At 37.9% G+C, this 15,747-nt stretch overlaps 2 protein-coding genes across 2 annotated transcripts; one reads left to right on the top strand and one right to left on the bottom strand.

Moving 5' to 3' along the window:
- The first annotated feature begins 19 nt into the window (after window positions 1–19).
- On the top strand, window positions 20–5,587 carry RpL13 (ribosomal protein L13). The gene is made up of 5 exons (XM_071587304.1): window positions 20–136; window positions 298–557; window positions 641–817; window positions 1,164–1,295; window positions 5,409–5,587. The coding sequence occupies exons 2-5, from the start codon at window positions 312–314 to the stop codon at window positions 5,520–5,522; spliced, it is 669 nt and encodes a 222-aa protein (XP_071443405.1). The 5' UTR covers window positions 20–136; window positions 298–311; the 3' UTR covers window positions 5,523–5,587.
- A 3,392-nt stretch (window positions 5,588–8,979) lies between these two features.
- On the bottom strand, window positions 8,980–15,727 carry Rrp42 (exosome complex component Rrp42). Its single transcript, XM_071588106.1, has 6 exons — window positions 15,571–15,727; window positions 15,243–15,439; window positions 15,012–15,177; window positions 14,678–14,872; window positions 12,754–12,909; window positions 8,980–9,297 (listed from the first exon to the last, which is right to left on the bottom strand). Exons 1-6 carry the CDS (start codon window positions 15,625–15,627, stop codon window positions 9,193–9,195), a joined length of 876 nt encoding a protein of 291 aa, XP_071444207.1. The 5' UTR covers window positions 15,628–15,727; the 3' UTR covers window positions 8,980–9,192.
- Window positions 15,728–15,747: the final 20 nt, after the last annotated feature.

Raw genomic sequence — 15,747 nt, 5'->3', positions numbered from 1 at the left:
ATGGACTACAGTGCCATATACACGATATTGACAGACGGGACCTATGGACTCGGCAAACCAACCAATGAGGGACGTCTAGCATATTCATCACTTCCGTTCCTTCCTATACGTGTCGTTCTTCCGGTGGTGTACGCATGTAAGTATCGAATGCATGTGGGAAGTAATCTTTAAAATTTGAGGCCATCCTACGTGTGGTACAAGAATTAGAACTAAACCTTATACAAAATAGATATTTTGAAATTTAATTTCTTGTTTGAAGTAATATTTGTTAATATTAATGGAGATTTGTTATTTCAGAGCGGAGCGGCACGATGGCTCCTAAAAGGAATAATATGATCCCTAATGGGCATTTCCATAAAGATTGGCAAAGGTATGTGAAGACATGGTTTAATCAGCCTGCGCGAAAATACAGGAGAAGGCAAAATCGAATTAAGAAAGCCCGAGCCATAGCACCAAAACCTGCAACAGGACGTCTCCGTCCTATTGTACGTTGTCCAACTGCTAGGTATCATACTAAGCTACGAGCAGGAAAGGGTTTTACCCTCGAGGAAGTCAGGGTAAGCAAATTTTCTGTTGTTTCTTATTGTAATGACCTAGTGTGTTTTGAACAAAGTAACGTATGCTGATGTACTGTTATTAGGCAGCAGGTCTTAATACAGGATTTGCCAAAACAATTGGAATAGCTGTTGATCATCGCAGGCGAAACAAATCCGTGGAATCACTTCAGATGAACGTTCAGAGACTGAAGGAGTACCGCTCAAAACTTATCTTGTTCCCGCTGAATCCCAAGAAAAAGTTAAAGAAGGGTGAAGCCACTGTAAGTATTTATATATTAAGTAAGTTGGTTTTACCATATTTACGGTATTTTGTAACCCCCGTCACACGCCTTTGTGGGGCATTATGTAGGTGTTGAATTTTGAGAACAATGGACTCGTCATATTATGACTTACGATTTCATTAATCAAAATTGTTTATTCATTGTGTGGTATGGAAGATCTAAATATATGCTTCCATTTTTCGCCCTCCATAAAGGATTTCATGTGATAAGACCGCTTAGAATAATGTACCCATGCGTAGGGTGTGAGTAATTGGGTTGGGTTTTTCTTTCAGTTTAAGCCGGGCGAAATGTTATTTCTCATTCATGAATATTTGTTTTGTTGCAGGAGGAAGAACGGAAAGTTGCCACACAGCTGAAGGGGCCAGTAATGCCGATCCGCCAGCAATCCGGCAAACCTCGTGCTCGTCCTATTACAGAAGAGGAGAAGAAATTCTCTGCATTCACTGCTCTTAGACAGGTAAAGTTTTTCATATGTAGAAATCCTTCGTTGGGACTTTACATTTCTACGTGACTGTATGCATACGCCAATTAGTTTATCCTAATATTTTTGACTCGTCATACATGATAGTAGAGAATTGTTAAATCGGGTTGTAACTTGCGTTGTACCATGTTAAAAATGTTGTCTTAGTAGGATCCTCCCATCTATAGTTCCAGTCGAATTAATCGTTCTATTATTTCCGATTTACGAGATTCCTATGATCGTATCACCTAAGATTGGATATTATGGTAGTTTCCTGCTAATGATGTGATTTGGGATCCGATTGATGATGTATGTGATTACAGCAATCCCACTGAAGCTGGAGACAACCATAAATTCAAGTGCATGTAAAGTATCTAGCTAAACTAATTTCATTTTGAGTTGAAACAAACTCCTTTTGCGTAGGAGATAGGTTAGAAGACTGAAAGAAATAAGTATCACTCTCATCTTCATAGGTGAAAAATATGATGGATTAAATGCAGCTCTAAGTATGTGAAGCAAATAAAAAGCATTAATTATAATTTCAAATGTCTCAATATACAAGTAAAATGTGTGCATATGCTTGCTTTATCAATGCAGTATTAACCATTTTCTTGCACTTCATACTCACTGTATCATGATAGCCTTAAGATCTAAGGGAAATGTAATATTCTATCTACTCTGTACTGAATCCATGACTGGACTAGGCCACACCAAAAATGTAATCTCTCCTGAGTCCCCTGTCATCGTTTCTTAATCCTGCGTGGAGAAAATTTCTTCCGTAATTATATTGAAAATTATAGGTTGAAAATAGCTATTTTGAGCTCTTGCTTAAACTGATATTTCTATTTTATGTGTGCAAGTAATTTCCTCATTGGCCCTTGAGTACTCCTTAAGGCCTAAATCTTCCCCGCCCCAAGCATCCCTTGAATGAGCTCCCATCTATGTAAATGGCTAGGTGCCTTCAACTTGCCTCATTTGGTCCGTAATTGCCTTCTCTATTGTGGGCTAAAACGTTAAAAGGTGAACTGGGGAAGCAGTTAATTTCTTTGTTCTGATGGTAACTCATTTTATTGTAAATCAGTCTAAACAGAAAGATTCCCAGCAACACTCTACTGTTATGGAATAGTGTGGACCTATTTCACCATGGATTTTCAAAGGGAGAAACACCATTTTTTACATACCCTTGGTCACCGCAGTGGGTAATTAAGTGAGCCAAACATGACTTAACTCAAGAATTCTGATCTGATCTCCATTGGAAATGTTAAGATATCTTAATATTTTTCTGTGTAATATCTTGTATCTGCAGTGGTTAGGTGGTAACAATTTGTCAATAAATGACCCGTAGAATGTTTTTAACAAAATCTCAAGCCCAGTCCTTAGAAATTGGCTTCAATGTACGAGGGTAGGCTGAAAAGTAATGCACAGGTTTGTAGAGCGTGAACAAAAACAAATAGCAAGATTGGGCAGAAAGTACATTAAAGTTAAATTCTTAAGTTTCAAAATTATATATTTATTTTAATATGGTTTGCTATGTGCTTTGAGTGATTTGCCGGTCATTTTCAATCAAATCTTCTACAAGTTTTCAATAATTATCCTCTGTGGCAGTGATCAGACATCTACTCAGTGTATCATCAACAATTATGGCTTTCCAGGCTCGCAACCACGAAATTTTACTACCCATCAATTTACAGTGGACCTATCAACAGCATCGTCACTTTGAACCGCCTTTAAATGATGATAAATTTCAGGAGGAGGCACTTTTTCTGCTGTTAAAAATTTGTTTACTGCCCGCTGTTTAACTTGCATTGATATAGCACTAGAACAAGTCTCCATACTTCCGCTTCTCGAAATACACTGGATGAGTGAAACAACCTCAAACCTGCACATGCATGTCGAGATGGAATGTTACTTCCACATGCCACCAAGAGTGCTTCTGAGGGTCATTTTGTTTGTAGTCTATAAGCATGTGTGCATTAGTTTTCAGCCTACCCTCGTATTGTGTGATGTGTTCACGATGTTATGCATTAAAATTCAAAAGAGAAAGAAACCATTTTATCTGGCCTTATTGGGCAGATTTTGGAAGTTTTATTGGGAGTATTTAAATCAAGTTTTTTAAATTGCTTCATAAATTGCAAGGCATTGTTATATCATTTCAATTTACACTGCAGTGTAGGTGGCTTGATTTATGAATAATTTTATATGCCTATTGCATGAATTGAGAAACCTGAGATCTAAATGATTACCTGGTTACATTTTCTTTTGGAATTCTTCTTTGAATGATGATGGTGAAATGTAAGCATGCATTTAATTAGATTGATTTGTCATGGAAACTATAGTGGGTGGAAGGTTACCTATCTCAGTAATGTATTGGACCCAAATGGTCAAAGTTTAAGGACTGAATAAGAATTGTGTTGGGCAAGGAACCTTTTAAAGGAGGAGGGAGTGTGTGATAGAAGCATTAAGTAAAGACATGTGGAAAATAGTGTAAACTTTGATATGGAGTGATTTTGTGTGACACGGAAACATGGACATTAAAACAATATAATGTGCATGAATTATTAAAATAGATAATTTGCCAGTTAAGGTACGTTTTGGATGGACACAACTGCCAAATAAATATTTTGTGTCCTAACAAAACACAACCCAACATCCTACCATACATCTCTTTATCCTTCGTTCATTCTGTCCAGGATCGCTATCCTATTCCTGCTTCTTCCTATTTTTTTTTATTCTTCTTTCTATCAGCCTTCAGCATCCCACTACCGGTGAAATCACAATGAATCCTTCTCTACTGCCTCCTTTTCATTTATCTTACTTATCCTCTCTCCTCCCACACATACTTCACTTCAAGTAGAGGTGAGGAAAGCACTTAATTTGTTTTGAGGAAGTGCTTTCCTCACCGCTTGCTGTCCACTTTACCTTATCCATACTTCCATGCGCCCACTTTTCAAAAGCCGCTAATCTAATCCTGTGGTCCATCATAGATTGAAATATTTAAAAAAATGGGCTTTGAGAAGGTATGAACTGGTCGAATGGATGGGAAGGAAAACAGATGAATTGGTACAACAAATGTTGTGGAAGAAGAAAGGGGGTTATTGCCTGAAAGCAAAGGGAGGCAAGATGGAGAGATTTTAATGGAATCCATAGGGTTGTTATAGAGGGGAGAACATAGGCTAGGTGGAGGGAATTAATAATTGTGATGGTAGCATAGCACTAAAAAGTACGTCGAATTGAAGAAAAATGTAGTGTGGGATGTCAAAGTGTCCTGTCAGACCACGGTTCTTATGCAAACACTTACCTACTGTGTTGGGAACCAGTATTTTTACCTTTACTCTTGTGGTTGATCACATTTCACTCTTTTGCCATTATCAATTTTTATTTTATATGGAATGTTCAGGTGTAATGATATATGATAATGAAGTGTGCACCCATGGGTGGTGTGCAAGGAACAAAGCACTTCATGTATGACTTTTTTACATCTCGAGTATATATGGCCCTGCTAGCGGTGTATGTTCACAGATTATCAATATAGCTATTGAAAGGCTCGTCAGAAATTGTTCCAAAGCCAATTTTTTTATTTTAAGGTAAGACGGATAGTTCAAAGACTTAGGTTTTAATTCAATATGGCATATTAATTGGTGTTCCATCCTAGAATTTGGTATCCCCTTCAATCAATTTTTTGTGTCCCTCTTTTTTTAATTTGGAATTTTGAAGTGATCCAGTGCCAATGTGCCTGGATTTATATTGAAGTCTTCTTGCTGATGATGTTATTTGGGATCCGATTAATGATAATTATGATTACAATCAATCCCACTGAAGCTGGAGACCACATGAATATATAAATACAAGTGGAGAGAAAGTGTTGACTATCCTCAATAGGTTAAACTTTCTTGAAAAATCTTATGTCAGCCCAATGAAGCTCGATATACATCTAAATCAGAACACTGTGAAGGTATTCCTAGAAGGGTTTGTTTTCTGATGTGATTACTGCATCATAGCAAATGAAGCCTTTATAAAGGGGTCAATGTAACTTTCTGGTGACAATTCGATTTTTTTATGCCGCAGCCTTTCTAAATTTTTCAAATGTGACATTTTCTATTCTATTTTCAGGCCCGTGCGGATGCTAGGCTCGTTGGAATCAGGCAGAAGCGTGCGAAGGAAGCAGCTGAAAATCCTGATGATGCTGTTAAAGTCCCGAAAGAGAAAAAGAAGGGCAAAAAGTAATGCCTTTGTCCTATGAATCTGTTGGCCTTAATTCTTTTGTGAAAATAAATGCTTAATGCAGCCAATTGGGCGTTGTTTTTTTCAATATACTGGGATAAAACTACTTTAGAGAAGCCTCATTTTGCTAGGTGAAAGCTGTGTAATTTGCTTATTCTATCAACTCTTGAGAAACATGGGTTCATGCTTTGAGATTTAGCTCCATGCCCGCATGCTTGTGTGTTAAACTAACAGTTCATCTAATTATCATTACACTTAATCTAAGAAGCAGAGGAAAGTTATAGTCATTTAATATAGACCTAAATATTTTCTGGGTTTTTGTCAAGTTTTAGATTGTTAAGTTATAATGGGAATATTTCATTAGCCATAAATATTGATATAAAAATTTAATTATGGCACTACTAATGCAAGTGATCGCATAATTTATTCTCATTATCAGTCGGGGCTTGTCTGCTTTCGAATGACCCTTTGCAATACTACCTTGATCAAAAAGTTCCCGGAATAACCACCGTGTGGCGCTCCCATCGTTCCGATTTGAGTTCTGTTTTTTTGTTAAATTGGTACATCTGTTGTTGATATTCCCTTCAAATCTTAGTGTCATAACTTGACATTTGCAAAAGTTACGTAGCCAAGAGTACATCTATCTCTGTGTGTGTTGGCGATTTTTTACAATTGCAGAAATGGATTTAAATTTGCAACAACGAACTTGTATTAAATTTTGCGTAAAAAACGGATTTAGTGGCGTACGGACGTTGGAAAAGTGTTTCGGCAACGATTCTCTAAAAAAACGGTCGTTTACCAGTGGCACGAGCGGTTCAGAAGTGGTCGTGAGTCAATCGAAGATGATGAACGCAGTGGCAGACCATCGACATCGAAAGTCGGTGAAAAAATTGATAAAGTAAAAGAAATGTTGGTCAATAACCGCAAATTAACCATCAGAGAAATAGCGGAGGACTTGAACATTGCCTATGGATCCGCCCAAGACATTGTGGTTAATGATTTGGGTTTCCGTCGTGTAGCAGCAAAGTTGGTGCCAAAAGACCTCAATTTCATGCAAAAAAGAGACCGTGTTGACGTCGCAAAAGACATGATTTGCGAGGCTGAATCCGATCCCACATTCATCAAAAGGATCATTACTGGAGACGAGACGTGGGTTTATGAGTACGACACGCAATCCAGACATCAGGCAAGTGAATGGCGTTCACCAAATGAGCCGAGACCAAAAAAACCACGTCGTTTTCAGTCAAAAAAGAAGGCAATGCTGACGGTTTTCATGGATTACAACGGTGTAGTGCATCATGAATTTTTGCCAGAAGGCCAGACAGTAAACAAAGAGTATTATTTGGGCGTTATGAGACGTTTGCGTGAAGCAATTCGCCGAAAGAGACCAGAAATGTGGGCAGAAAACTCGTGGATTTTGCACCATGATAACGCACCGTCGCACAGTGCTATCATTATTCGTAATTTTTTGACGAAAAATGCAACAAATACCATCCAACAGCCACCGAATTCACCTGATTTGGCTCCCTGTGACTTCTTTCTGTTCAATCGAGTTAAAAAACCATTACGGGGAACGCGTTTTAGCAGCCGAGAGGAAGTAATGGAAAAATCGCAGGAAGCACTGATGGACATACCGAAAACAGAATATAAAAAATGTTTCGAGGATTGGATCAAGCGCTGGCATAAGTGTGTTGCAGTCGATGGGGATTACTTTGAAGGGGACAATATAGATTTAGATGAATAAACTTGTATTTTTAATTTTCTGAATAAATTCCGGGAAATTTTTGATCAAGGTAGTATTTTCTATGTCCAGTGACAATATCCGCAAGCCATCCTTACAAATTTAGGTCAGAAGTGTGATTCCTGTTTGCCATTAATCCAATACAGGGTGAGATTTAGCCCTCAGTGACTGTTTTCATTGGCTGAGTTTTCTAATGAACCTGCTGGGGCGGTTCTTCCAGTGGATTTTGCCAAAGAACTTTTCCCAGATAGTGGTGCTGATTTAATCATCTGGGAATTTCAGTTTCCCCCCATTAATCAAGGATGCTACTGGCTTTAGAGTGATTTTTCCGTTTGCATCTCCTCCGTTTGCGCCCCTCGTACTAATTTGTTATCCTGGCTTATTGGTCCTCATTATTAATTGCATTGTTGCAAGTGACATAGAACAGTAATTAGTTTCCTATTGATATCAGCCATGTAACAAAATTCTGCATTTCAGAATTGAGTTCACAATTAGGTACACCAGTGTGTTTAGAAAGTCAGCAATTTCATGGCATTAACAGTTAATGCTCATTTGGAGGACCACGATTTCATGAAAAAAGAAACTAATATATTGAAGTGTTGTAAACCAACAAACATATATACCAAGTTGTAAACTTGGAAAGGAATACCAACAGTGGTGTCAGCAGTGTTATTCATCACATATGAAAAAAAATTATTACATGGAACTGCCTAACAGGAAGCGTGAAAAGTGCTACAAAATCATTTCTGGACAACTAGCCAGCTGATATAGAAAAATATTTCAACCAATTCCTAAAATAGCACTTCTGGAGATGAAGAGGAAGGAACCGTGGTAAGAAGCGACTAGTTCAATAGTCTGCCCGAACCAGTCATTAATTAGTGCTAATGGGGTTTGAATCAAAATGGTGAGTAAGGGATACACCTGTCCTTCGGATGGGACCTTACATTGTGGCAGCATGTGGGGTGAGGATCAGTAATTGGCAAAAGGAGTGGGGTAAGGGAGGAGTGTGTGTGTATATTTATATATAAATGCAAAAAAGGCAATATGGTAGTAGCCAACAAAAGTATAGAAACAGGAAACTCTCCAGTCTAACATTTTTAGTGGCAAAGCCATCTTACTCCCCAGAAAAAAATTATATATCTCAATGGATTTAATTTCTTTGCCAGATGATGCTGCACCACAGTGAATCCCACGTTGCATTTAAGTTAATTTTATATGTGGAATTACAGTTTTATTTTTTTGTTATTCATGAAAGTTCCACAAAGTTATGCCTGAAATGATTAATTATATCTGTTATTTTTAGTCACTGAAATGACATCGCAGCTGTCCACTTGGTCACACTAGTGATAATTTTTTCCACTGCTGACTGCTTGGGTAAATAGCATAGTGCTGATATGGCATACATTTCTAAGTATAGTGTACTTCAATGCTAAAATCATATTAATACCTACTTCATTTATAATGCGAGTATTAATATTTGTATGTTCAAAGGTAGAGTTTAATAGAATTCCTATTTTGGTTACCCCTATCTATTAGCATCTCTGGTATTAATGGCAGTCAAATGAATCATTTGTTAAGAACCCGATTCACATCAAACTTTCACAATTAAAGGCTTGTGGGCATGGGCACCTAACACAATGAAAGCATTGAGACATTAATTAGTTATGGATGAATAATGCAATATTACAGAAAAATTTTTATATACTAAACTTCTTTGAATCACCCAAAAAATTATTCAACAGACATTGAGTAATCAAGCATGTTTTTCTCAACTCATCATAGTAGCACATTTCATTAACGCCTTGTTTCACTGAATGCACTGATGAATACACTAGCTCCTGTCTCTTCCCCAATAGCACACACTAAGGAGCATAGGAGAATGGCCTCTCAATGAATACTTTTTCATGAATTTCACCACATCAATAGTCAAATTCACTTAAGGAAACCACATCTCTCTCTGTTTTCTCCTTGAGAAAGTTCCATCTTCAATGCATTGTTCAATTCTTTGTTCATATCCACACCCAAAGATTGACCAACCTACAAAAAAACAAGATACAATATTTTAGTCCATGTGATACAAGTGAGGAAGCTTACAATTCCAAAAAAATTCTTATTTCATTCTAAATTACAATTTACATATTTAGTATGATATTTTTATGTATGCATGCATAATTATCAAAATGTAATCATCTATAAAGAAAATACAAAATATTTTTCAGAGAGTAAAGATTGGTAGTAATAACATACACTGTATCACCCTAATATATATCTCCTTACCCACTTCCGTGAATGAAAGAAATGCAAAATATTGCTCATCATTGTACTAGGCATGTACAAATGAAACCCATTTGAGTTGAGTAACCATTGGAGCAAGCAGCAGAAACACTGGTATTTATTGACAGGTACTCCATAAATGCTTCTCAGTTGAAGTACCTATAGCATTTGAACAACCATCCCCCATCATTTGGGTTGGTAGTGAACCCCATTCGTGAAGAAAGATCTCAAAACCTACATTAAATAATTATTAACTGCATACTTTAAATCCTCCTCAATCCTTTGTCCATTGAGGAATTCTATAGTTCTATTTTGATATCTATGCAGGATGTTCTTCCCGGCTGTTGCGTTGACAAATATGTTGGTGAATGGAGCAATGCACTGTCTCATACAAGTAAATTATTATTTCAAGACACAGGTCTGCTTATTGGTGATAGCCTTAGGTAGATGATCGAGTGTTTGGGTGTACCATTAGGCATTGATCATGCCATTGTGATCATTGAACTTCATTTAGATGGATCCTTGCATGTCACAGAATGCAGTCAACTTTTCCAACTGAATAATGTATTTTTAATTGCTTGGTTAGGGAAAGCTGGCCCACTACCACTGAATGCTGATTGATTTTCCTTCTGTAAATTCTGGTGCTTTCCCATTGCATTGAGTGTAAAAACTCCTTCTGTTTCTAAGTTGTGGTTTATCTAACGCAACTATACACCGCAATGTTCACCCCAAGTGCAAAAGCATATCTCTGATGAATTTACACTGACTTGTATCTCTCAGCCATTAAAAACTGAATCACTGCTCAGTGATTTCATCTACTTGGAATGGTTTTGCACCATAACCAGCCATTTTTGATGTAATGTCAAGACACCCACTACACTGCTGAATTTTTCTGATGAGTGAAATTCACTCCATTTTATGGGTTTTCCATGTAAGCAAATATCTTGAGCTCAATTAGGTTTTCATAATTATGTTCAGAAACATCATGCCTGCAGTAAATGATTGGGATGCTTGGACTTCAGAACTTTGAAAGAGGATGTCATGTTCTTTACCATGAAGGATAAACTCAAAAACCCTACTAATTACTACAAACAACTGCTTCAAGGAGTGATATAAAAAAAGAACACATGATTCACCACTGACTGATGGTATTTTTTGTTCCAAATAGAAGTATTTGGTAGCCCTTTCCAACACAGGCTTGTAGTCCCCTAATCTATCCCCACACCGTTTCACTGCCCTTCATCCACAACTCCTTCCACTCCCTCTCTTAAATTAAAGTATGATGAAGGAAGGATTTCAGGTTTTGGAAGGAAGGTTTTCAGGTTTGGAGGGAAGGATTTTGGGATTAAGGGGCTAGAATTGGTATGGTCAAGAGTCTAACAGTTATAAACCACTCACTTTATCACTTGTAATAAAAAACCATAAACACAGTAATCAAACCGACCCTAAGGTCGGTTTAGTAGGTGATGGTAGAGATCACCCAGTACTAAGCCCTATATGGCGTGTGAAAATTCACACATCAGGGTAGGGGGGGCAGTTCCTTTCCCTGTGCCGGTTATGGTTTCCCAGGAAGACCTGGTACCCGAAAAATCACTTTAGCTTGGGTGGAGCTGCAGGTGCCCAGAGTGCCTTGCCCGGGAATCAAACCCGGGACCCTCCGGTCAGTAGTCCAATGCTCTACCCCCTGGACTACCACGACCCACATCACTTGTAATATATAAAAATATTAGTTCAGGTTGTTAAGAGACATTGGTCACACTGTTGAAATACATTAATATATTAACAAAAATCAATTAGGATGGAAAGAGATACAGCACAACAGGTAAAGCTGTTGACACAAAAATTTAATTTCAAAACGCATTTGACAAGGATGATTCGGAAACTGGCTTGCTTATTCATCTAAAAAAGATTTTTGGCACAATTAATTATCATCATATAAAAATTAAGAAAACAAATGGAAGAGGACTGAGGGAAGACAGCCCTTTGGGAAGAGTGGAAGAAAGGTGGGAACATCCAAAAAAGAGGATCCATAAAAAGCTGCAGGAGAAAACAGGGGAACATTAAATCAGAAAAGGAACTCGTGCATTACAGAAGAGATGTCGATAAAGGAATGGAAAAATAAATGCAATAATTTAAGGAAAAGTAAGCACAATAAATTTAGGAATAAACTGCAAAATAAATGTTTGGGAGACAGCAGGGTGAGGATAACGAGAGTTCAAAGAGAAAAGGAAAAGAGGTCACAGTACGAGGCGAAATCAAGTTCTGGGATCACTCAATTTATTTTGACTGGGAGTAGATAGAAACGATACAGCTGGGCTCAAATTAAGCGGGCAATCCCCATAGACATATGACCTCATGGTACTCAAAACTACTAAGAGTAACATCCCAAAGAACATTTGAAGCTAAAAAATGATGAAGGGAATTAACTCCTGAAATGAGACATATAGAGTTATCCATGGTATTGTCACACTCAGAGTGCTTTCCCTCAATATCTTGAAGCAACTGCACTGGAGGGGAGGGGGTCTTTTGTAGTAGTTACTAGGGGTGGAAACCAACAGCTGAGGTATTATTTGACATTAAGGTAATTTTTTACACATAGGATGTTCTAGGAATCAAGGAAATGGTAGAAAGAAATCTATCACCAGCATTACCCTACTCTTAATGAAAAAGCACCACAGGACTCAAAATTTAATATTCCATCCAACAATTGCTGCACTTCGCTCAAAGTGCTCTCAACATGAAAAACCAAGTAGGAATTAGAAAAGCATTGAAAAATCCTGCTACTCTCAGAATGGGAATCCAGGACACAAGCTACCGCTCCAACCCAAACCCCTTCTGTTTTTCTGTCAAGCTACATTCTTATGAAAATGCCTGGTGAGCAAGCACTTCTCTATTTCTGTTATCTTTCATTCTCTGCGCCCATACTCTAGCAGACCTTGCGCCTTCTTCAGAGGGATGCAGAGAATCGTTTTGCATAGTCAATGCTCATGTGCTTCAGTGATTCAACCCAAAAGAAAGAGCAGTCTCTATTTTTCAATTGGTTCAAAGTTGATACAAATTCCAATGCTCAGTGCCTTTAGTTCCCAATCATCATTATAGTCTCACGAATATAAAACAAAGTAAGTAGTACGTGCTTTCAATGAGATTCCAGTAATGATGCATTTCTTGCCTGAAAAAAAGGCTGTACATGTACTCAAGCATGCATGGTATACTATTTACCTTCAACATATCAATCAGGGTATCTGGATGAAGACTTCCCTCGCCTCTCACAAAAGAAGTAACATATTTTCCTTTTTCAGTAACTGCTACCACAGCACTTACCAAACTGCAAGCTTCCTCCTCAGCTGAAGGGTCCACAACACAATGCTCACCGATCTGAAAAGAGGATCAAATTTTTTTTTATGTTATCTATGCAATGTCACCGGTCAAACCTAAATTATTTTTAAAGAACTGTGGGAAATAATTCAATCACGTTATTTCAACAGATACATCAGCTGATGTGCACTGGAATTGATGAATTTCACAGCATTAAAATCATTTGCCATGGTCAAGATATGAACCTGGGGCAGGTCAAGATGAATGATTTTTACACTGAGAAGAACCTAGTATAAATCGATGCGATATTTATAAAAGTTCTTTTTTCATCTATTATGCATTTTCACGAAGCTTAGTCTGAAATGATAAAACTTATGTGATGAAGTTATTTACATTATGATGAGGTGCTGCCATGCAGAACCTCATCATAATGAAGAGAATAATGCAGAATGGTTAACCTAAATTTTCATACACTTTTCTGAAAAATCACCACTGACGTTAACCCAATGATACATTTGAACACCGATGGCACATAAATCTGATTAATGAAGTCAAACTTCGAATTACAAGCTTTGATTTGACATGCAGCTAGTGATTCTCAGGATCATCAAGAAGAGGCTGGAGAGCAGGGCAAATGACTACTTAGGGGATTATCAGTTTGTGTTCAGGAAGGGGAGAGGAATGCGTGAACCCACTGCAGTAGTGATGTAACTAATTGATAGGAACATAAAAGGCTATCGGGACATATTTGCCTGTTTCCTAGATTTCAAAAATGTATTTGATAGGCTGAATTGAGGAATACTAATGAATATATTGCTGAAAATAGGAGTAGATTGGAGGGTTAGGAGATTAATCAGCAACCTGTACATGTCTCAGACTACTAGGGTGCAAGTGAGGGACGGAGAGTCCAGATGGGCAGTGTTAGGAAGAAGAGTAAATACAAGGTTTTCCATAATCATCTGTGCTGTTCAACGTATACATATGTGGAGGAAATGATTAAAGAGGTATGGGGAGAACTGGACATATGTGAAACAGACATGGGAATAGAATAAATGTAAATAAACAAGGTCTATGCGGTTTTTCAGGAAGAGAAAGGCTAAGTTAAACACTATATATAATAGGAGGGCAAAAACTAGAGCAGATGGAACAGTTCACCAATCTCAGAAGTGTTGTGGACAAACATGGTCAAAGTAGAGGACACAAGAAGAAGAATTGCATTCGGCAAAGAAACTTCCGCAAGGAGAGAATTGAACACAGGGACTTAATGTAGGGAAGGAGGTTAATAAAAGATTCATAAAAACTTTGATACGGAGCGTGGTTATGTACGGCGTGGAAACATGATCATCGAAGCAGGATGATGGGCATAGATTGGGGGCTTTTGAAATATTGGTGTGGAGGATGGAAAAGGTTAAGTGAACTGAATGGAGAACTAACAATGAAGTGCATGGTATGCCGGGGAGGAGAGAGGATTTTTGGGAAAAAGCAATGAGAGGCAGGAAAGATGGATGCAGAGAATTTTGATTTGCAATGAAGACTGAAGATTCGTTGAAGACTGATCGAGCGGAGAATATTAGGCAAGCGGGAAAGGGGTAGGAGTAGGATATGGATGTTGGATGGAATGATAGGTGGAAGGAAGCATACAGAATTGAAGATGGCCTGGTGTAAGGTTGGTTATTGGATCGCGATTTGTTAATAGAGACAGGGGTAATGTCGCTTTACCCTTTGGCAACTTTTGTTCATTAAAAACCTACCCTAAGCGGTAATTACCGATAATATGAACATATTATGCCCATTGGAACTTAACTTCAACATACTAAAAACTACTCACCTTCGTCAAAGTTACAAGTAAAGGTGCTGAAGAGACATTAACTGACTGATAATCATAAGGGTCATCAGAAAGCTGTAGGTCAACCACACCTCCATCAACAGTTGCTGAAGATATCCGAGGCACTTTGGTATTAAACAGCGCAGCTTTCACTGCCAGAGATACACCATCAAACAAATTTCCACCGCATTCCAATATCTGAGGAAATAGCCTTGATTACTATTGGTGACAAGTACACAGCTATGGGAATGAAAGCCTAAAAGAGTTATCCAATAGAATATAAAACAGTTCATAATGTTTGTACAGCTAAATAGTAAAAATAAACTAAACAGCATACCAGGATGTCCACATATAATTTCCAACATTGTTGTCCAGGTAAAATGCACAGGGGACGAAGATCAAAAGCACTCTGATTACCATAAGCTTTCGAAAGGCTACTTGATATCTCGTACGCCAATTCTTCCCCTCCACGTCCTTCAAAGGCTGGCGTGGCGTTCGCAGAGCTAAATAACAAAGACTCATGAAAATTACGAAAGTCACATAACTGTATAAGAAGTTATAGACCTACCAGTCAACGAAAAATTCCAATTTCCCCTCTGTCGGCCTATCCGGATTTGGTATGTCTATTTCAGTTTTCACTCCAACTAGAACGTCAGTGTTAGCAAGTCTCACTCGCGCTGAACCGCTGGCGTTTGAGACGATTTCAGTTTCTACTTCAATTGGCCGATATTCTCTTCTGGTCCTTCCATCACACCTGAAATCATCCTGTTCAAAGATATATTTCACATTAATGGAAATCAAAGACTGCACGTTTCCAGTGTTTTACTACTTTAACCTAGACGTACAATCAAGGCATTATTATGCTACAAAACAGGATTGTTAATAACAACACTTACCTTGACTCCGTGTAGTATAAACATTTTCTCAGCGTCACTTAATAATTTCAAAGCCATTTTGTCTATATATTAGGAAATTTATTTAGTCGTAATTAATAACCATACATCCTCCTAACGCAAATGTTAAATATACGGTAGTTCAACACGTGAATTTTATTTTCATACCCAGCGCGCATC

Source organism: Hetaerina americana, unplaced genomic scaffold, assembly GCF_022747635.1.
Source record: "Hetaerina americana unplaced genomic scaffold, ioHetAmer1.1.p SCAF_3, whole genome shotgun sequence".
NCBI lineage: Eukaryota > Metazoa > Arthropoda > Insecta > Odonata > Calopterygidae > Hetaerina > Hetaerina americana.
This window is presented reverse-complemented; position numbering and strand designations above follow the sequence as displayed.